The following is a 22457-nucleotide window of genomic DNA, read 5'->3' as shown; positions in this document are numbered from 1 at the left end:
CTCTGTGATCAATTGTTGAACAAAAGTTTGCTAATATGAATGTTCATGAGAATAGAGTAAAAGGGATCACATATGATGACAGAAGAAATTTCATCCTTTTATTATTCAAAGCAACGTGCACGCATTTTTTGCAGTATTCCACCTGCTCTTAGTAGAGTGGTTGTAATGAAGTTTGAGACACAGACATACAATAAAATTAATCTTTGACATGAAGCCAAGAAGTTATAGGTTCATGTCACATAAAATGTGTTATAAATGAAGTGCCTTTTTTTTTTTAATACCAAGTCCCATTTTCAAATGTCAACGTGTCATGTTTCTTGCTCTCTCTCAAGTAAGCACAGGGGAGAAACAAGACTTTACCAAATTAACTTTGTAGCTGATACTCGAAGTATTTGAAAGGTTAGGAATGCTGGAATTCTGCTAGTCAAGTCCAGTTAAAGATATATCTGAAGCTACAAAAATCACAAAGTACTTATACAATCTGCTTAACTTTTAATAAAGCAAAATCAGCCACAGAGCTCGGTTTGCATTTTTTTCCCCTTCTGAAAATATCACAGCACACAAGTCTTAGATTCACCTCAGCCAGCCAAGCTCCAAAATCATCAGATATGTTTTTATATTTAAAGATCAATTACAGGGGCAAATCTGGGAACTGTGTTGTAGCAAGAGGTTCTGAGCCACGTTTTATTAAGCCTCTTTCCGGCTGCATTTCAAGTTAGCCAGTAACTTCTTATTGCCTTTTGCACACACACTCTCTCTCCCTTTTAATTTTTTTCCCAGGACCCAGAGGGCTTACACTATACAGTAATTCAGCAAAACAAGCAATGTAAGAAACTAAGATCTGTGTAACTGCTGCCCTCAGCACAGACTGTCTACAGCAGTGACGAGGGCAGAAGGGAGAATGGCACACATACACATACACACAAAGGAAAATTCCTTCCCGACCCCAAATATGGCAATCAGCTAAACCCTGAGCATATGGTCAAGACTCACCAGCCAGACACCTAGGAAAGAATTCTCTGTAGTAACTCAGATCCCCCTCTCTAGAGTCCCATCAGAGGTGACTCGGCATATTTACCGCTAATAGTGAAAGCTCGATTAATTGCCAAAATTAGGCTATCCCATCATACCATCCCCTCCATAAACTTATCAAGCTTAGTCTTGAAGCCAGATATGTCTCTTAACTCCACTGCTACCCTTGGAAGGCTATTCCAGAACTTAACTCCTCTGATGGTTAGAAATCTTCATCTAATTTCAAGTCTAAACTTTCTGATGGCCAGTTTCTATCCATTTGTTCTTGTGTCCACACTGGTACAGAGCTTAAATAGTTCCTCTCCCTCCCTGATCACTCTGATATATGTATAGAGAGCAATCATATCTCCCCTCAGCCTTCTTTTGGTTAGACTAAACAAGCCAAGCTCTTTGAGACTCCTTTCATAAGACAGGTTTTCCACTCCTCGGATCATCCTAGTAGACCTTCTCTGTCCCAGTTTGAATTCATCCTTCTTAAACATGGGAGACCAGAACTGCACACAATATTCCAGGTGAGGTCTCACCAGTGCCTTGTATAACGGTACTAACGCCTCCTTATTTCTACTGGAAATACCTTGCCTGATGCATCCCAAGACTGCATTCGCTTTTTTGACGGCCATATCACATTGGCGGCTCATAGTGATCCTGTGATCAACCAATACTCTGAGGTCCTTCTCCTCCTCTGTTACTTCCAACTGATGTGTTCCCAGTTTACAACAAAAATTCTTGTTATTAATCCCTAAATCCATGACCTTGCACTTTCATTATTAAATTTCATCCTTTAGTATTACTCCAGTTTACAAGGTCATCCAGATCTTCCTGTATGATATCCTGGTCCCTCTCTGTATTGGCAATACCTCCCAGCTTCATGTCATCCGCAAACTTTATTAGCACATTCCCACTTTTTGTGCCTAGGTCAGAAATAAAAAGATTAAATAAGATTGGTCCCAAAACCGATCCCTGAGGAACTCCACTAGTAACCTCCTTCCAGCCTGACAGTTCACCTTTCAGTATGACCCGTTGCAGTCTCCCCTTTAACCAGTTCCTTATCCACCTTTCAAATTTCATATTGATCCCCTTCTTTTCCAATTTACCTAATAAATCAGAATCTCCTTGCTGTTGTTCTGGAAGCCGGAAAAAAAGTTACTCTTTCTTTGTAAATTGTTAGTTGTGAATTATTGGCTCAGCACTCCTAAACATCTGGGCCTAATTTAACAATGCATTATTCCAGTTTTATGCAGGTGTAACTCAGTTGGTACTGGAGTTAAGTGGTAAATCCAGCCCATTATATCCACTGGTTCTCCTGTGTCCACTCTTTTGCCAGCTCAACAAATTCTAAGATACAAGGAAAGAAGTTTTATTTTTACAAAACCTAACACTGGTTTGTCCTTAGTATACTTTGCTCTTTAAGATGCATTATAGCTCTAAAATGATTTCCTCAATTACTTTTCCTGGTACCAAGGTGGTCCTGGGGAATGAAGTGAGGTTGTACTTCAGTCGTCTGGAAAAGTAGCTCTACAAATGATTTTGTTATACTTTTTTTTAAGGTTTCAGAGTGGTAGCTGTGTTAATCTGTATCAGCAAAAACAACAAGGAGTCCTTGTGGTACCTTAGAGACTAAGAAATTTATTTGAGCATAAGCCCACGAAAGCTTATGTCCAAATAAATTTGTTAGTCTCTAGGGTGCCACAAGGGCTCCTTGTTGTTTTTACTTTTTTTTAAAGTAACTCAACTACTTCAATCTTTTGAACCTTCAGAGCACTTCAATACCACCATCTGGACCTTGTAATTTAATATTATTTATTTTCTGAAGTATTCCATATATCATTGCCCTTTTTACAATGTGCTTTTCTAGAGTACCCACTGTCTCAATAGTGAGCATTTAATTTCTGATTCACTGAAATAATTTCTTATTTTCTATACTGTGACAGGGTTTATTGACCACTCACTGGGCCAGTGGGGCTGACCAATCATTGTGGGCTCAGGAGACCACGCCCCCTCTCCCTCGCTGTGTGTGCTCCAGGTGGAAGGGACAGATAAAAGGAGTCAACTCAGCTCAGTAGCAACTGGCTGAGGAGGAGAAAGGACGTGTGCTGCAAGTTCCTGCAGAGGAACCATCGAATCTTCAGACTACTGTGGCCATGGACCTGGACAACGCTGTGGAGGAACAGCCAGCTGCAGAAACTGATGGGAACGCCAAGCCACTGCCAGCCGAGGAGATGCCCAAGATGGGCTTTATGGTAGGAAGAGGCGATGTGTTGAGGGTGCATGCAGGGTCAAGTGCCCCCCCTCAGCAGCCTTCCCAGGTGGGGAATGGAAGGGGCGGGGCCAGAACCTCTTCCAGCCACGCTGGGATGCTGCCCGGTACAGCGCAGCAGCTGCCTGGAAGAGCAACTGGAGGCGATAGCAGTGGGCTACCCCCCGTTCAGGGCTTGGCTTCCAGGGACAGCAGCCAAGCGAGCTGGCGCCTCCTCCCCACAGCATGCTCGGCCACTGTCCCTGGAAGTCAAGCCTGCGCAGGGAGTGGGCTGCCACTGCCGCCCCTCCCCAGCCAGGCTCTCTCTGAGATAGCTGGCTACGCTGCACAGATTAGCAACCAGGAGCGGCTCCATCCCACTGCCCGCCTGGGCCTGGTTTCCAGGGAGAGCAGCTGAACATGCTGCAAGGGGAGGGTCACAAGTTGGTGCAGCGGGAGGATAGAACCCCTCTCCCCCATGCGGGTAATGTGGGGTGGGGAGGGGATATGGAGAGCGAGTGGGGAGGAGACACGTGGGGAGGTGACTTGTCTTCCCCTTTAGGGAGGCACGTCATCTACTAGGGAACATGTTATGAGCAAATGCCTCTATCCTTAATAGGGAGTTTACCAGCTTCATAGGGCCCTGGGTCAGAACCCGGTGCAGTAGGGTGGGTCTGGGTTCCCCTACCACTGCCCTGCACTTGCCACTATATGTGACTACCAGGGACTCTTGATATAGACTGGTTGCTGTCACGCCCCAGGGGTTACAGACTATTTGTTTACTCCTCCCCGCCCAGGAGATTAGGGCCCCCAAACTGCTATTGATTGTCCCAGCCAGGAGTCCCAGAGGCCATAGACTGATTGTTTTCTCTGCCCTGCCCATGGGTCCAGAGTTCCTGATTGTGATAGCTTGACTGAGCAGAGATTCTCGATGACTCTGTGATGAGGTGTATCAACCCTGAACTGCGTAAATGAGGGCGGCCCATGCTGGACATGCCGAGCCCCCATGATATATACCTATTACTATTTGTTCTTTAAAATGTCTATTTATCCTTTAATCCATGTGACAATTAGAATACAAAAAATGACACAATACTTAACCAAAACTCACCCTGTGGATTTTACTCAAATCTCAACTCCTTTTTAATATAAACTCACTCAGATTTTCTTTTGCGCTGTACTGACCAGTCATCTCAACAAAACTGATAACTGGTGTTCAGGCTGGCAGAGAGCTATGAGATTTTAGTTAAAGTTCCATATTTGCTGGGGGCAGCTTTTTATTTGGATAACCTATCTGCCGAGAGTATATTACAGCATATAAAAATCTTGGCCTTTTGACCAAAGAATGGTAAATATGCATTGCTCTGAAATAGCCAGAAGTGTGCACATTTTCTAGGACACTCGCCCTCTTAATTTTGTGTTACATGGGCAGATTCCTAGAATTTCTATGAAAAAAGCAGTGTGGTGTGCAACATTGGTCCACTGGAATGACTTGCTAATCTAATTTTTCTCATTATCTACATCACTGGAAAGATGCAGATTCAGTGAAAAAAATTCAGTTTTCCCTTGCTTCTGTGAGTGTACCTTACAGGAACACTAATGCAAATTTTAAGTGTGCATCCAAGAAAAAATAGATCCTTATACATTTTTTGGAACTGATGGCTCATGCACTCAGAATTTTAAACACTATTACATGATTGTATCGCAGCTTGCTATTTCTTCTGAAGCTGACAGGATGCCCCTGGAAACAAGATAATACATGTCAATGCAGTAGTCTGTCTAAATATATATACAAAATGAATGTTTCATTTCTTTGTTGGGATTCATGGAAGGTAATAATAAATTGGAGTCTCTTAGATGTGTGAATGATGGAATCAAAAGACCAAACTACATTTTGAGGTAGTATGACAAAACATCTAGTACTGGGGGAAGCAACGAACTGTGAAATAAAAGACCAAGTTAAAAGCTGACTTGAAGTGTTTAACCCAGGAACCTATCCTTGCAACAAAGCCTGTTGCCAACTGTGTCCACATATCTATTCAGGGGACACCATCATAGGGCCTAATCACATCAGCCACACTATCAGAGGCTCGTTCACCTGCACATCCACCAATATGATATATGCAATCATGTGCCAGCAATGCCCCTCTGCCATGTACATTGGTCAAACTGGACAGTCTCTATGTAAAAGAATAAATGGACACAAATCAGATGTCAAGAATTATAACATTCATAAACCAGTCGGAGAACACTTCAATCTCTCTGGTCACTCGATTTCTGACCCAAAATTGGCAATTCTTCAACAAAAAGACTTCAAAAACAGACTCCAACGAGAGACTGCTGAATTAGAATTCATTTGCAAATTGGATACAATTAACTTAGGCTTGAATAGAGACTGGGAGTGGTTGAGTCATTACACAAAGTAAAACTATTTCCCCTTGTTTATTCCCACTCCCCCCCCACACACTTTTCCTCAGACATTCTTGTTAACTGCTGGAAATGGCCCACCTTGATTATCACTACAAAGGGTTTTCTCCCCCCCCACACTCTCCTGCTGGTAATAGCTCATCTTAAGTGATCACTCTCCTTACAGTGTGCATGATAAACATCCATTTTTTCATGTTCTGTGTGTATATAAATCTCCTCACTGTATTTTCCACTGAATGCATCCAATGAAGTGAGCTGTAGCTCACGAAAGCTTATGCTCAAATAAATTGGTTAGTCTCTAAGGTGCCACAAGTACTCCTTTTCTTTTTGCGAATACAGACTAACACGGCTGCTACTCTGAAACCTGTTTAGAGGTTAATATACACACAAAAAGAAAAAGAGTACTTGTGGCACCTTAGAGACTAACCAATTTATTTGAGCATAAGCTTTCGTGAGCTACAACGGGTAGTGATCAATGGCTCCATATCTAGTTGGCAGCCGGTATCAAGTGGAGTACCCCAAGGGTCGGTCCTGGGGCCGGTTTTGTTCAATATCTTCATAAATGATCTGGAGGATGGTGTGGATTGCACTCTCAGCAAATTTGCGGATGATACTAAACTGGGAGGAGTGGTAGATACGCTGGAGGGGAGGGATAGGATACAGAAAGACCTAGACAAATTGGAGGATTGGGCCAAAAGAAATCTGATGAGGTTCAATAAGGATAAGTGCAGGGTCCTGCACTTAGGACGGAAGAACCCAATGCACAGCTACAGACTAGGGACCGAATGGCTAGGCAGCAGTTCTGCGGAAAAGGACCTAGGGGTGACAGTGGACGAGAAGCTGGATATGAGTCAGCAGTGTGCCCTTGTTGCCAAGAAGGCCAATGGCATTTTGGGATGTATAAGTAGGGGCATAGCGAGCAGATCGAGGGACGTGATCGTTCCCCTCTATTCGACATTGGTGAGGCCTCATCTGGAGTACTGTGTCCAGTTTTGGGCCCCACACTACAAGAAGGATGTGGATAAATTGGAGAGAGTCCAGCGAAGGGCAACAAAAATGATTAGGGAACTGGAACACATGAGTTATGAGGAGAGGCTGAGGGAGCTGGGATTGTTTAGCCTGCAGAAGAGAAGAATGAGGGGGGATTTGATAGCTGCTTTCAACTACCTGAAAGGGGGTTCCAAAGAGGATGGCTCTAGACTGTTCTCAATGGTAGCAGATGACAGAACGAGGAGTAATGGTCTCAAGTTGCAGTGGGGGAGGTTTAGATTGGATATTAGGAAAAACTTTTTCACTAAGAGGGTGGTGAAACACTGGAATGCGTTACCTAGGGAGGTGGTGGAATCTCCTTCCTTAGAGGTTTTTAAGGTCAGGCTTGACAAAGCCCTGGCTGGGATGATTTAACTCGGAATTGGTCCTGCTTTGAGCAGGGGGTTGGACTAGATGACCTTCTGGGGTCCCTTCCAACCCTGATATTCTATGATTCTATGATTCTACAGCTCACTTCATTGGATGCTCAAATAAATTGGTTAGTCTCTAAGGTGCCACAAGTACTCCTTTTCTTTTTGCGAATACAGACTAACACGGCAGTTACTCTGAAACCTATACACACAAACAATTTCAGCTTTACTTACTAAAGAACATATTTGATTCCAGTATGGTATATATTTATTAGATACAAACAAAACCATTAAAACTTTCCCACTTGCTGTATTGATGCTTAATTTTATTTAAGATATAAAAATTGAACTTAGTCCACCAGTAATGCAGTGCTGTGATCTAACAACACTTTACTGCAGATTTTGAGTCTGGTCAACTTGCAATTCAATCACATTACAATCAATTTTCAGAGTCTGAAGGGATAGTAGAGAGGAGTGCCTCAACACAATCAGCTGAGTAGTACTGCTGGGAGCTCAGTCGGTTCGGGAAGGACTCAGATAAGTGAAAACTGAATGCACTGCTGAAGTCCATGTCCTTGTTAATAGTAATTGTAGTAAGAGATTGTACTGGAAATTTTTTTAAAAAAGGAACAGAAAGCAGGTAAAAGAGAAAAATGTAACATGAAAACCTGAATGGAAAAAATTAAAACAGGCAGTGGAGAAAAGTTAACTCACCTCTCCTCACGGTTCTGTCCCACACACACGCGGCCCCCGTGCCGAGGAGTTGGATTGCTGCATGAACGCTGGCGGACTTGAAAACCAATTCCACAGGTGGTACTGCAGGGTGACCAGGAAGTCCATGGAGTCCAGCCCCCATTTCTAGTAGAATAATAAGCCTTGGCTCTGTCATCTGTTATAATATACAGTGAGCAGCTACATGGGTGTAACTGAGAACAGAATTTGGCCCATTAATATTTGCAGAGATAGTTAATTCTGTATGGAGTTAAACTTCCAGAAGAACACTTGGTGGAAAAAAGAAGTTCCTCTGATACTTGTTTTTCCCATTGTTTCTACCTGGTCTATATGATATGTTGCTGCTAAAATGGGCCCAATGACCAAACAAATATAAAACCCACAAAGTCCTATGGGCAATCTGACATTCTCCTACATTATTTCAGAATCCAAAACACAAACAACAGAAATTGGAATTCAATTTTCCTCAGTTAATTTATTCTGGATACATTTAATATTTAAATGCCCACATTAACTTTTTGGAGATAATTTTGAATTACATATTGCTCAAGTAGGTTAAAGCAGCAGTTCTCAAGCTGTGGGTCAGGACCCCAAAGTGGGCAGCAACCCTATTTTAATGGGGTTTCCAGGGTTAACCTTAGACTTGCTGGGGCCAGGGGCTGAAGCCAAAGGCAGAGCCCCACCGCCCGGGGCCAAAGCCCAGGGGTTTCAGCCTTGGGCGACAGGACTCAGTTTACAGGCATTGCATCTGGGGCTGAAGCCCTTGATCTTTGGCTTTACTTCCCCCCCCCCGACCTGCCCGAGGAAATGTGGCTCAGGTGGTGGGGCTGGGGCAGGCTCAGGCTTCGGTAACCCTTTCCTGGGGTCATGTAGTAATTTTCATTGTCAGAAGGGGGCTGCGGTGCAATGAAGTTTGAGAACTGCTCAGTTAGACAGTCCACATTATTTATAGCATGTCTTTTAAGGAAGATTTAAAACTTCAAGTTCATGCCCTTCCTCTTCTGTTTAAAAAAAAAGAGAAAAAGATCATTTTAAACAACAAAAAGAAAAAAAATCAAGTTCCAGAAGAAGTAAGATTTCAAGAAGAGACAATTACATGAGCTCACAATTCCACAAAATCCTCAAAGAAGATAACAATACCTTATGGGTAAGAGTACCAAAAGGTGCTGATAGAGCTAACAGAATCAATACGGATTTCTAATACTTGTAAACCCCTAGAAGGCACAGTCATGTTCCCATTAAAGTCAGTGGCTAACTCCTATTGACTTCAATATGAACAGTATCATGACAAATGTCTGGAAAGAAATTTTAAACCCTAAAGAAATCAATGCATTATAGTATCCCACTGGGTTTTTTCACACCTGAAAATTGCTGTACAGATAAGAAATTCAACAAAAATCAAACTCAACAATGTTATGCTCTTGAGATTTCATTATAAACATTTAAAAAGAATACTAAGGTTAATATAATACAAATTGTTTTACTCTATTGGGAAATGATTCAAAAATTAAAAAGCTCAACTGGTTCAATTCTACAACAGGATAAAAATGTTGAACTTGTCAGATCATTTCAATAGTTGGCCAAAAAAGTGCAGTTTTAACTTTTACTAATGGTTCATTGCTATTTGAGCACTGCATGAATCTTCCCTTGTTTTAATGGACCCAGAATTTTAACACTACAGAAAATGACTGCCTTAAAAATATCATAGTTAACAACTACTGACTTTGAACAGCAAAACAGGGTTGATTACTGTAAGGATTAGTATGAATGGCATGATTTTCAGATGTATTAAAATCAATAGGAGCTTTGGGTGCCCAGTACAGTACCTCTGAAAATCAATTATTAGTATGAGTGGTTATGCAAATGAGATGATGTAATGTTAGCAGGAGTGACTATGATAATATCTCTGGTGAGCCTCCGAGTATTTCTCTATTCCCATCTAAGCCTTCAGGCCCAGATTTTTAGAGGTGTTTAGGCATTGCTGCACTCAGTGCTGCAATGCCCATTTGATTTAGGAGCCTGTCACATTTTAGAAAGGATTTAGGCATTGAGAAGTCCAAATCCCATCGACTATCTAAGTGCCTAAATCCCTTTAAAAATTTAGGCTTCTCAATCAGTGAGACGTTGCAGAAGTGAGTGCAGCAATGCCTAAACACCTCTAAATAAATACCTCTAAAATTCTGGCCCTCCAAGTCCATACTTCAGCAACAACAGATACCTAATAACTCTTGTTCAACTGTTTAGCTTCATATAGTATCCTTATCCTCTCTCCTTCTCACAATTCTCTACTCTACAGTCAATTGTAAGCACCGTATTGATTTTTCTTAACTATTTACACTCATTCATTATTGCATCTTGTATCAGCTGGAATCATTTTGTCTACCGTTACATGCCGGATAACATCTGTTGTGATTCATGCAAAAATATCATGAGGTGATTCGGAAGTTAAAGTATTTGCTACTGGCGTAGCATAAGTAATGGACTAGAGAAAGTAATAAAAGAAGGAACTGCTGGAAATGAACAGAACAGACCACTGAACAAGTTTTAACTTGGGAGTTAGGTGTAAAAAAAGTTTGAAACATGAGCTCCAGATCAAATTAGACCCACTTCCTTCACTATCACCAGTTGTCAGCACAAGTCTGCTAATCCTACACCCTCTAACTTGGCCAAGACTGTTGAGAACAAACACTTTGTTTCTAAGCTTAGATTGAAAAATGATCTGCTCTAGTATTCTGTGTATGGGGTCCGGTGAGTGGTGTGGGATGGAAAAGTGGGTGCAAGACCAGACTTGGTTGGCCATAGACCAGGATATTATGCTATCAGCACAGGCTACGGTGGACCTGCCTCCTCTCCAGTGCAGAGAGACAAGGACCCTTCTTTTGCTCCCCATCCCTAGTGCATGTATTCACAAACCCTGAGAGCTGGTCCAACGGAGGTGGTGCTAAAGGGTTGTGACTCCCGGGACTTGGCACTCAAAATGTGTTCTTTCTGATCACTGGGCCAGAACTAATGTTTAAAAAAAGCTGGTCCTGCCAAAGTATCTCTGGCCCCAATAAATTACTAAACTCTGGGGCTTTAAATTGTCGGTGTCACCAAATGCATTGCTTTTTTCCCCCTACATTTCTGTTGTTAATATTAATTGTGGTCAACTTAATTAGTTTCACAAAACTTGAAGTTAATTTTTCCCACTTGGCCAGTTCTCTCTCCCAGCAAAGTCTGAGAGGCTACTTATGTCCCATGGTGCTGTGGCTATCATCATAAGCAGTTTCATATTCAAGAAGCAATAGGAAGGCTGTGGACAAGGTTTAAAAGAAATATTACTTAAAATGTGCTTTATTTTTAATATTTTAAAAAAGATATCCTATAGGATCTCTTTGGGTCTTGCGATTGTCTGACGTACCTGGAGCAGTTGGCAATTTCCATACTTGGTCCTTCGCACTGCCAGCCTCCACACTGAGGAGCTGGACTGTCACACAAGCGAGTTCTGCAGAGGCAGGAGCCAACACTAGTACCATCAGTGTGGGTGCAGGGTTTCCACTGAGACCACATTCCAAAATTCCCATCCACAGTCAAATTCCTGGTCTAGAAGATATAAAAGCAGAAAGTCAAGGCTTATGGTAAGACAGCAGAAAACTGATCAGAGGTCCCTTCTGATGTAACTTTTTAATTGCACAACATAGTGAAGTCTGAACTTCAGCTATTCAAAATTTAGAGCCACCACAGGAATCATTCTCAAAAGGATCACACCCTTTTAGACCATAAATCCTTTAGAGCAGGAATTCTCTTTTTTGTGTTTGTACTGTGCCCGGAGCAATGGAGCCTTTGGACACTATAAATAATAATAATAATAATCAATCATCATCACCCCTAAATACAACCAATATCACTGGCTCCTCTGGAAAGAATTCCTACAGAAATTCAACAGGAATTAGAGCTCCATTCTCTTAATCATCTTCTGCCTGAAATTATTTCCCATTTCTCCCAAACTCTGCTGTCATCTGGTCTAAGACACTATTGCAAAATAGAATATGCAAGAATGTTTGCAGAAATATGACTTTAGATTGAAAGGAGGAAGCAGTAGAAGATAACGGTCAAGGGATAGATTCTAGTTAAGTCTATGCTAAATCTTAATGATTAGTAGTTTTCTTTGTTATTTATAAAAACACATTTTAATAAAAGAACCATCACTAAAATTCCACTCCCTGGGGAAGCAGAATGTGATTTTAAATATATACATTATCTATGAGGGAAACTGCATAGACTGTCGGTCCTTCATCAGTTGGGACTGAGCCAATCACAACATATCTTCCAATCTTCTCTCGCTCTGGCCATCCTTCGCCATGCTTGTCCATATCTCCTTGTTAGGAAATCATCCCACCTCTTTGGAGGCTGACTGCATGGCTGTTTCTGTTCTCGCGGACATCACTCGGCTATAGCTGTGGTCCATCTGTTGTCGCTGAGTCGGGCCACATGTCCAGCCCACCACATTTGCTGAGCCTGCTTTCAACAACGTCTCACACTCCAGACTGCTGCCTAATTATTTCGTTGAGGATATGATCGTGGAGCGAAATGCCCAAAAATGTTCGTTCCATCGCCCTCTGTGTGACAGACCGTTGATGTTCTTCAATCTTTGTCAGAGACCATGTTTCGCTGCCATATAACGTCACTGGAAGTACAGTCGAGTTAAAAAGATTTGCACAAGTTGTTTTGCTGATCTTTCCTTGGAGGATGTCCTTGATGTCACTGAATGCGCACCATCCAGCTTTTTTTTCTGCACAACAGTTCACCTTTCTGATCATGGTGCATGATGACTTCCTGGCCCAAATAAACGCTGAAGGAAGACTTTGAGAAATTTTGAACTGAAAAGCTTCTAAAGGCTGCTGAAGATCGTAAAAGTCTCAAAAAATGCAAACGGGAACTGGCGTTGTACAGGTCATTATTATCAGCTTTGAAGAACAGGGACGGAGAATCAGTAACCAATCGAACAGAGATGGAGGCAATCAGCAGGGATTTCTATACCCAGCTGTTTGCATCCCATATAGACGTCCCAATGCCATCACTTCAACAAACCGATGAACACATACTCCCGGTTCTCATCAGCGAAGTCCGTCACGCAGTCCATCAAATGAAAGAGAGGAAGGCTCCAGGCAAGAATGGTCTGACAGCAGAAGTGCTTAAGGCAAGAGGTCAGGAACTTTGGAAAGCTCTTGCCCAAAGGTTCAGCCGCTACCTGGAAATCCAGAAGATACCATCCAGTTGGAAAGAGTCCAATACCATCTTGCTGCATAAGGAAGGTGATTGAGAAAATCTAAAGAACTATCACCTGATCTGCCTGCTTTCGTATATCTATAAGTTGTTCACTAAAATAATAACAAATAGACTGTCGCAAAACCTGGATGAACAGCAACCGGCTTTCGAAGGAATTACAGCACGATAGACCACATCTTCACTCTAAACCAACTACTAGAGTGTTCAAGGGAATAGAAGTTCCCTTTGTGCACTGCCTTCGTAGACTACAAGAAGGCGTTCAACAGCATAGAGACTAACACCGTTCTTGAAGCTCTTTCAGAACAGGGCACCGGCACAAAATATATCACATTACTAAAGGAAGCGAACTCTGGCTGCAGCATGGACATATCGTTGTTCGATACTCCCCTCCAAATCCCCATCTAGAAAGGTGTGAAACAAGGAGATACAGTTTCATCAAAATTATTCACAGCCTGTCTTGAATTGTTTTTTTGACAAGCAGACTTGAAAGGCAGGATTAATATAAACGGCAAGCGGCTAAACCATCTCAGTTCACAGATGATATAGTGCTGATAGCCGAAAATACAGGCCAGCTTGAGAGAATGCTTAAAGAACTGAAAGCGAAAAGTAGTCAAGTTGGATTAAAAATGAACCGGTCGAAAATGAAATACATTAGATCAGATGTTCTGCCAAGAACACAAATAATTCTTGGAGGAGAGCAGATCCAAAAGGCTGATAAATGGGGAAAACACAGCTGTAAAAAACAATAAAAATGAAAAAGCATAAAACTTTATTTTTAGGACCTTTGCCTGTTCCCTTAAAGTTTATTCCCGCTGTCTCCACCTGGAGGAGGATCAGGCTCTTTTATGGTGTTGAATAATTCTTCCAAAACGCAGTTTAAAAGCTATGTGAATAAGATATGTATAATTATATATTCACCCAGGAATTGTCTAATTAAAAGAAACAGTGCTAACTCTAGATTTCAGACTGTATTGCTACTGGACCCTTTCATGAAATTGGTGATGGATATCAGGAATTTAGCTCTCTAGTTGAAGGCACTCTTTAGTAGAGAATGATGAAACGATTAGAAAACGTGCATTATAGATTCAAGAAACGAACTTTTTGTTCTGTGTTTGTACAACACCTAGCATACTGGGATCCTGGGCTAGGAGTAGGGCCCCATAGGGCTACAGCAATACAAATAAATAATAATGATATAGCTAAATAGTACATAGATCTTCCCCCACCCAACAAATGTCGGGGGGGATAGCCTGAAGCAGTTAGGCATGTTTTAAGTGGGAAAACAGGGAGGGAAGTACCAGTACTTAATGTCCTAACATCTGTTTCTACACTGAACTAAAAACAAAACTGGCAGAACTGCTATGAATCACAGAGAAAGGTGACTCTCTTGGCTACCTGGCTCAAACAATGGACATCACTTACTTCTAAATGAGGTGGGGAAGGGAGATAAAGGAGGTATAAATTTCACAGATAATTAGAAGATATAAGAGATTTAATTACAGCAGGCAGCATGTTTTCACTGCTGATTTACAGCCACTCTGCTAAAAGGTTCCATAATTTAACTATTAATAACACTTTTCAAGATCAATCATTCACATACAGTGCTACCCCATAGAACAGACAAGTTTATTTTCTGGCAGCTGTGACCGATATAGCTACAATCTATCAACTCAGCATACTGCTGACACATGTTACCTGAAAATAACACACTATAATACAGTGTGTATGCTGTTATTTTTCACAAACAGGAAATAATTATTTCTTGTTAAATGTCAGTTGTGCTCATTCTCTTACACTGAGGGTTGGAAGAGTCTGTATTCTATAAACACAGATAACGTGTCCCCAGTCCAATTAGTGTCAGAGCTATGAAACCATCTCTACTGCTTACTTTTCCATGATGTATCAGAACACCCTCACTGCTGTCTCACCTATACTTTTCACAAGACAACACATATGATCAGCTAGATCCCCAGGTGTCTATATAGAAAACAAGGCAAATGTGGGACTTTGAGTACTTTAAATGAAAGTTTACTAACCTGAGGGCCAAATTCAGCTCTCACCAGCACCAGTGCAATGCCCTTTGCCCATAAAGTTGTGTTGCATTCAACCTTCTCACCTACCTCAGAGTGCAGGCCAGCACAAAAGAAGGAGATATTTACTTTTTCTCTGATTTGGTTATATTTTCTCTCCCACCCTTCTTTTATCCGGTGCCTTACTTTCCTTCTCTCGTTCCCACCCAAAGTTTCTTCTTTTCTCTGCTATCTATATGTCTCTTGATGCTCTCTGCAACCCTCCAAATGGCTCTTTTGCCTATTTTGTGCTAGCCTGCACTCTGAGGAACTCTATATCTTCAGTCAGCCAGCAACTTCTTGTGTTGCCTATTCTCTGGGGTGGGAATCACCGAGTTTGAGTTTGCATGCTACACCTATGCCAACATCTCCTCAAGGTGAAAATGCTTCTGGTGGGTTTCCACCAGTTTATACAAAAATTCAGAGACTACACCCTTATGGACTGCCCATATAAAGAATAAACCCACCCTTCCCAATAATAATAAATAACCCACCAACAATCCCATCAGCACAATCTGAATATTAGCTATTTATTCGGAGGACCTGTTGTAAAATGATATGATGCACTTCATATATCAGGAATTGAATACACTATACTGTACTCTTAGTTCCCGCTGACCAAGAAGCAAGGAGCTGGGCTTAGGAATTGAAAACAGCTTTCCTGTGTGACAGCAATGGGCTCTTCCTCTACAGCAGTGGTTTTCAAACTTTCTTTCTGGCGACCTAGTTGAAGAAAATTGTTGATGCCCACGACCCAACGGAGCTGGGGATGAGGGGTTTGAGGTGAGGGAGAGGACTCAGGGCTGGAGCAGAGGGTTGAGTTGCAGGGGTGAAGGCTGCGGGGTGGGGCCTGGAATGGGTCCCTAGGTGCTGAGCAAGGTGATCCAGTGCCTTGCATTCTGTGACCCACTACTCGGTTATGACCTGAACTTTGAAAAGCACAGCACTAGGGTATGAGGTTCAACTGTAGTTGTAAAGCTTCCTGCAAAACGTTTTTTTTTTTAAAGAAATTTAATAATGCATAAAAAGTCAGAACACAAAAGGGTTGATTCTCCAAAGCCTTGCATTTTGTATAGTGATTTATTCTGGTACTAAGTAAGTTCAAAGTGGTGTAAATGACCACCAGTGTAAAATGGCCATTTTGCACAGGTGTAAATCTCTACACAAGGTGCAGGGCAATGGAGAATAAATCTAGGACTCTGTGACCAAATGCACCCTGTATTCACACCCTACATACTGTTGTGATAATCTTTATACAAAGTATGCCTTGTGAGATTTCATTTAAAAACTAATAACTAATTGGCCAATAATATCACAATGAAATGTACATGGCAACATTATATGTAAGTTATGAATTCTCCCCGTACAATATTTATAGAACATGTTTAAACCCACATAGTCCTGATTAACTACTCCTGCCTAAACAGGTCTATCTTAAACAAAGGATTGTGTGTGTGCCTCAATGTTTATACAGTAGTAAACGAGGTCCTTGAGACAGCAAGAGCGAGACAAGGAAAATTTGTATTTCAGCATACACAGGAGAGAAGAAAGAGCATGGGGCACCTTCACACCCAGACTACGCTTTGCCTTCTTCACTACTGGAACAAACTTTGCTTTGAGGGATAATTCTCAGAAGAATCCATTTCAAAGAGTGACTAGACTATAGAAGTGAGGGGCAAGAATACCTCAAAGTATTAACTGAGAGAGACATCACTCTTTTTCACCTAAGAAGACAAAGGAAACTGCTTGACTTCGGGAGGGATCCTGACCCGAAGTTTGGTCAGCCCTGTTGTTGGGAACATGTGGTAAGGATTTTACCTTGAACCAAGTCTAGCTTGTTAAGTTTTAGCACTGGAAAGCATTTAATCTTCATTCCTCTTGTGACCATTTCTAATTTTAATGCCTTCTACTTGTAGTCACTTAAAATCTCTCTTTGTAGGTAAATACACTTGTTGTAGTCTTTAATCAAAACTAATCCAGTGTTGTGGTTAAACTGGGCTCTGTGGTAGCTCAATTTAAAATAGCAAAACTGTTCAATATCGTTCCCTTACAGAGGCAGCAGACCCAAAATATCTGAACTGTCCGGGAGAGGGCTGGATAGTGGAGAACACATTTTTGAGGAGGAAAATTTGGGACTGGAAGTGTGTTGTGGTCACCCTGCAAGTAGTAGCCACGGCTGCTGGCAGCCAGAGTGTGGCTTATGTTTCCTGACAGGCTGCTGTGGTCAGAGTTGCAGGACAGGGCTGCAGCTATACACAGACACACAGGACGTGAGCTGCATGCGGTTTGGCTGTTTGTGAGAGGCCCAGGTGGAAGGTACAGCAGCAAAGCATTGCAAGGTACCCCAGGTTGCAGGACAGGTGGTGACCTAACCTTCACTGGCATGGATTGTATTCCGGAATGTGAGAGGCTCCTGCTAGGATGTGCTTATAGCACACACAGATGTCACATGGGCATAAATCCATCCCCTCCTGCTCTCTCCTCAACAGCTTCCCAGCATTCAGGGACTCAGAAGTTCAGGAGCCTTCCAGGAGCCCTTGCTGTTAAAAGTAGAGGAACTGTGCTGTAAGGGCTGACCCTTCTCTTCATCTCAACTGGCTTGAAGAGGGGAAGGGGCAGAGGAAAAGCATCAGGTGGGCTTCAGAAGGAACAACAGAAGCTCAGCAGAGGTGAAGAAATCACTTTTGGTCCTGCACCAGGAAAGTGCCCTTCCCGCTAGGAAGCGGGAAGGGAATCTGGAATTTCCTTTGACACCTCTCCCCCACCAATTCATCAGCCTATTGCCACCAACTCCCACAATGACCCCCAAAGCAGCCTCTTTTGTATAAGCATGAATAGACATTGCGGGAGAGGGGCACTAAGGAAAGGAGTAGAGTAATCTTGGCCAGAGACATACAACTCAGATACATTTCAAGAAAACAATGAGGAGTCTGGTGGCTCCTTAAAGACTAACCAATTTATTTGGGCATAAGCTTTCGTAGGTAAAAAAACCCACTTCTTCAGATGCATAGAGTGAAAATTACAGATGCAGGCATTATTATACTGGCACATGAAGAGAGGGGAGTTACCTTACAAGTAGAGAACCAGTGTTAACAAGATCAGTTCGGTCAGGGCATATGTGGTCCACTGCCAATAACTGAGGAGGAGGTGTCAATACCAAGAGAGGGAAAATTGCTTTTGTAGTGAGCCAGCCACTCCCAGTCCCTATTCAAGTCCAAACTGATGGTGTTAAGTTTGCAATTAAATTGTAGCTCTGCAGTTTCTCTTTGAAGTCTGTTTTTGAAGTTTTTTGGCTGAAGGATGGCTACTTTTAAATCTGTTACTGAATGTCCAGGAAGACTGAAGTGTTCTCCTACTGGCTTTTGTACGTTACCATTCCTGATGTCTGACAGAGACAAACACCTACAAGATCCTTATCAAGCATTCTTAAAACTACAATAGCCACCTGGGGAAGGGAGGAAACAGATGGACAGAGTGAAATGGGTACCCGGAAGTCACCCACTACAGGACAGGCCCAACAAGGAAAAAAACAGAACACCACTGGCCATCACATACAGCCACCAGCTAAAACCTCTCCAGTGCATCATCAACGATCTACAACCTATCCTGGAAAACAATCTTGCTTACAGACATCCCCTCAACCTAAAGAGCAGAATGAGTGGGGAATTTGATAGCTGCTTTCAACTACCTGAAAGGGGGTTCCAAAGAAGATGGATCTAGACTGTTCTCAGTGGTAGCTGATGACAGAAAAAGGAGTAATGGTCTCAAGTTGCAGTGGGGGAGGTTTAGGTTGGATATTAGGAAAAACTTTTTCAGTAGGAGGGTGGTGAAGCACTGCAATGCGTTATCTAGGGAGGTGGTGGAATCTCCTTCCTTAGAATTTTTTAAGGTCAGGCTTGACAAAGCTCTGGCTGGGATGATTTAGTTGGGGACTGGTCCTGTTTTGAGCAGGGTGTTGGACTAGATGACCCCCTGAGGTCCCTTTCAACCCTGATATTCTATGATTCTTTAACACAATGAGCATGATGAGGAAAAGCCTAAAAGACTTGAAAGGGGATTTAGCTTCAAAATGCATTTGAGAGTAGTGTTTAGAATACACATTTCGATTTGTACACCAAAGACGATCTCAAATATTCCGAAAGGGGTGGTGGTGGGGGAATCTCTTTCCTTTAGTATGTATTTAATACAAAAATACTGAGAGGGATTTGTGAACTTGATGCTAAAGCACTAACTGTTGGTTACCAGAAAAGTGTAAGCATCCAAGCAGTTTTTCATTATAAAACAGCACGTCTCCAAGTGGATTTTACCCCCAATTAGTGTTCACTGTCAGTTTTGGAAGGCAGACAGTGGTATGCTCAATACTAGCTTAACTTTTTCTACTGAAGTTAGCCATTGACTTCAGTGGGAGCAGTGTCAGGTCAAAACTGAGTGCTTTAGAGAAGCCCCCTCGCAGAGCACTCAAAACACATTTGGGCAGCACCGGGAGGTAGTCAGGTTGGGGGAGACAGTTCAGACAGGTATTTTTTATCTAAACTCAAGGATGACACTTTATTCCTATATTCATCACCTATCCTTCAAGTCACTCTCCTCTCCTCAACCCTTCCAATGATAACTGAATTATATTCCCTGATACCCAGGCTTGTGCCCTGTTTGAATCTCTCAGCATCCAGGATCTTGAAAAAATCCTGCCATTCTTCCTTTGTAACATGTCTAAAATCTGACTTCTCTATACCCTGACTGCAAACCCCCTGCCCCATGCACCAGCTATTTTTAATCTCGACTATCATAACCTCCCTTTCTTTCTGGCTTCCTTTCTTCTCCCCCTTCTAGTCTATCCAAAACACTGCAGTTAAAAATCATCTTCTCTCACTGCCCCACCCTCCACTGACTCCTTGACTACACATCAAGTTCTGTCTCATCTTTCAGAGTAACAGCCGTGTTAGTCTGTATCCGCAAAAAGAAAAGGAGTACTTGTGGCACCTTAGAGACTAACCAATTTATTTGAGCATGGAGCTTTCATGAGCTACAGCTCACTTCATCGGATGCATACTGTGGAAACTGCAGAAGACATTATATACACAGAGACCATGAAACAATACCTCCTCCCACCCCACTCTCCTGCTAGTAATAGCTTATCTAAAGTGATCATCAAGTTGGGCCATTTCCAGCACAAATCCAGGTTTTCTCACCCTCCGTCCCCTGTCCCCCCACACATACACACAAACTCACTCTCCTGCTGGTATTTGTGCTGGAAATGGCCCACTTTGATTTTCATACACATTGTGAGGAGAGTGGTCACTTTGGATAAGCTATTACCAGCAGGAGAGTGAGTTTGTGTGTGTGGTTTTTGGAGGGGAGTGGGGGGGGGTGAGAAAACCTGGATTTGTGCTGGAAATGGCCCACCTTGATTATCATGCACATTGTAAAGAGAGTGGTCACTTTGGATGGGCTATTACCAGCAGGAGAGTGAGTTTGGGGGGGGGGGGGCGGAGGGTGAGAAAACCTGGATTTGTGCTGGAAATGGCCCAACTTGATGATCACTTTAGATAAGCTATTACCAGCAGGAGAGTGGGGTGGGAGGAGGTATTGTTTCATGGTCTCTGTGTATATAATGTCTTCTGCAGTTTCCACAGTATGCATCCGATGAAGTGAGCTGTAGCTCACGAAAGCTCCATGCTCAAATAAATTGGTTAGTCTCTAAGGTGCCACAAGTACTCCTTTTCTTTTTGTCTCATCTTTCTCACCTTCAGGCATTCATATAGCTCTTTCCTTGCTTATATCTTAGTTCTCATTTCCTTCTACTCCTTCTCTTGTTCCATATGGTCTGTACAATCATCTTGCTTCACTGTTCCTTTTATTTTCTTCTCCCTACGCAAGAATCAGTACCAGTTGTAGCCACTTCTGTGCCTTAAAAAACCTCCCTCTTCTTCAGTGCAAGGTGTCTCCACATTCTTCTAATCTGTCTTTTGCTTGATTTCCTTTCCTGTTCTCACCTCCATATTATCTACTCTTGCTCTTTGTAAATCATACTCTGCAAAGAGCAGTGTTCCCTTTTCCTGAGGATTCTGTTTTCTACCATCCTTCCCTTCCACTTTGGATGGGTGTCTGCTCCAATTATGCTATCAATCTAATTTGCAGATACATTCTACCACCCTGATGCTGAGTAGTACCTTACTTCTAGAATAATCCCACTGAATGCAATGGGACTATTTCAGGAGCAAGGTACTATTCAACATGAACAGGGGAAGCAGAATCTGGCCATTGGTTTGCAAACTCCCTGGGGTAGGGAATTTTCTTCTTTGTTTATAAAAGACTATCTGTACCGATACATAATACAATAATAATAAATATTTTATTATTTAAATTGTTTATTTCATTACCTATTTTGAGCATGATATTAAAATGTTGAGGCCAGACTAAACAGGAGAGAGCATATGAAATTTAAAAAAAAAACAAAAAACAAAAACCCTTGAGTAGTCATAAATATTATACTTGCTATGATCAGTGTTCATATGTCATTATGTGTGTGGGTTTTCTGCATCCAAAAAATCCACTTTCTGTCTCTGGAAGGATAGCACCTTTTCAATTAGTGAACTTTGTGAACTGTTATGTGACTTTTTAAATTAGCAATAACAACCTCAGGGGGCAAGATTCCATCTCTAGCAATTAAAATCTGGTTTTACAGTACAAAGTAGGGGGAACATTCTCGAAGGAAAACCACTTTGCTGTAATTTGTGAATATTCATCTTCAAAGTGGGAATGTTACACTGGGGGAAGAAAGCTGACTGCTCCATATAAAACTGCAAACAATTTCTTATACATACTGCAAATTAGTTGGCTATGAACTGAAAAACAAATAAGTTTACAGTCCACATCTGAGCAGAAAGGCCTGAAGCAATGTGCTTTGTGTATAATTACGTTCTCAGCCTGAGAAATCTTACAGTGACGAGTTTACATGAGATCCACATGAACTCAAGAACTTTAAGAGGTCAATGAATTTTCTTGGACTTACTGGACACACAGTGATGCTTTGCTCCCACTGACTCATGCTCAGACTTTCTTCCAGTGTTGTGCATTTCTTCATCACCATGTCCCAGCCACAGTAAGGATCCTGGGATCCAATACATGCACTGCAAATATAAACCCGAAAAATTAGATAATATGAACACTTATATTTGCCTATACATGCCAAGGCTCCCTGAGATGCTACTTAACATTTCCTCATATTAGATAGATCAATAAAGTAAAACAGACACAATTATTGTAATGGAGTTCAGGTGACACATCAAGGTG

The 22457-nt window shown here is 42.0% G+C and overlaps 1 protein-coding gene across 1 annotated transcript in view; it reads right to left on the bottom strand.

The window, feature by feature from the left end:
• SEMA5A (semaphorin 5A) overlaps nt 1–22457 on the bottom strand; it is a 656101-nt gene that overhangs the window by 144520 nt on the left and 489124 nt on the right. Inside the window, exons 12-14 of the mRNA XM_073332370.2 lie at nt 22177–22294; nt 11228–11409; nt 7810–7953 (exon numbers count right to left, since the gene is read on the bottom strand). Of these exons, the coding sequence (XP_073188471.1) occupies nt 7810–7953; nt 11228–11409; nt 22177–22294 (444 nt within the window). The remainder of the gene's footprint in view (nt 1–7809; nt 7954–11227; nt 11410–22176; nt 22295–22457) is intronic.

Source organism: Lepidochelys kempii, chromosome 2 (assembly GCF_965140285.1).
Source record: "Lepidochelys kempii isolate rLepKem1 chromosome 2, rLepKem1.hap1, whole genome shotgun sequence".
Classification (NCBI taxonomy): Eukaryota; Metazoa; Chordata; order Testudines; family Cheloniidae; genus Lepidochelys; species Lepidochelys kempii.
The sequence above is the reverse complement of the archived record's forward strand: the minus strand, read 5'-3'. Positions and strand labels throughout refer to the sequence as shown.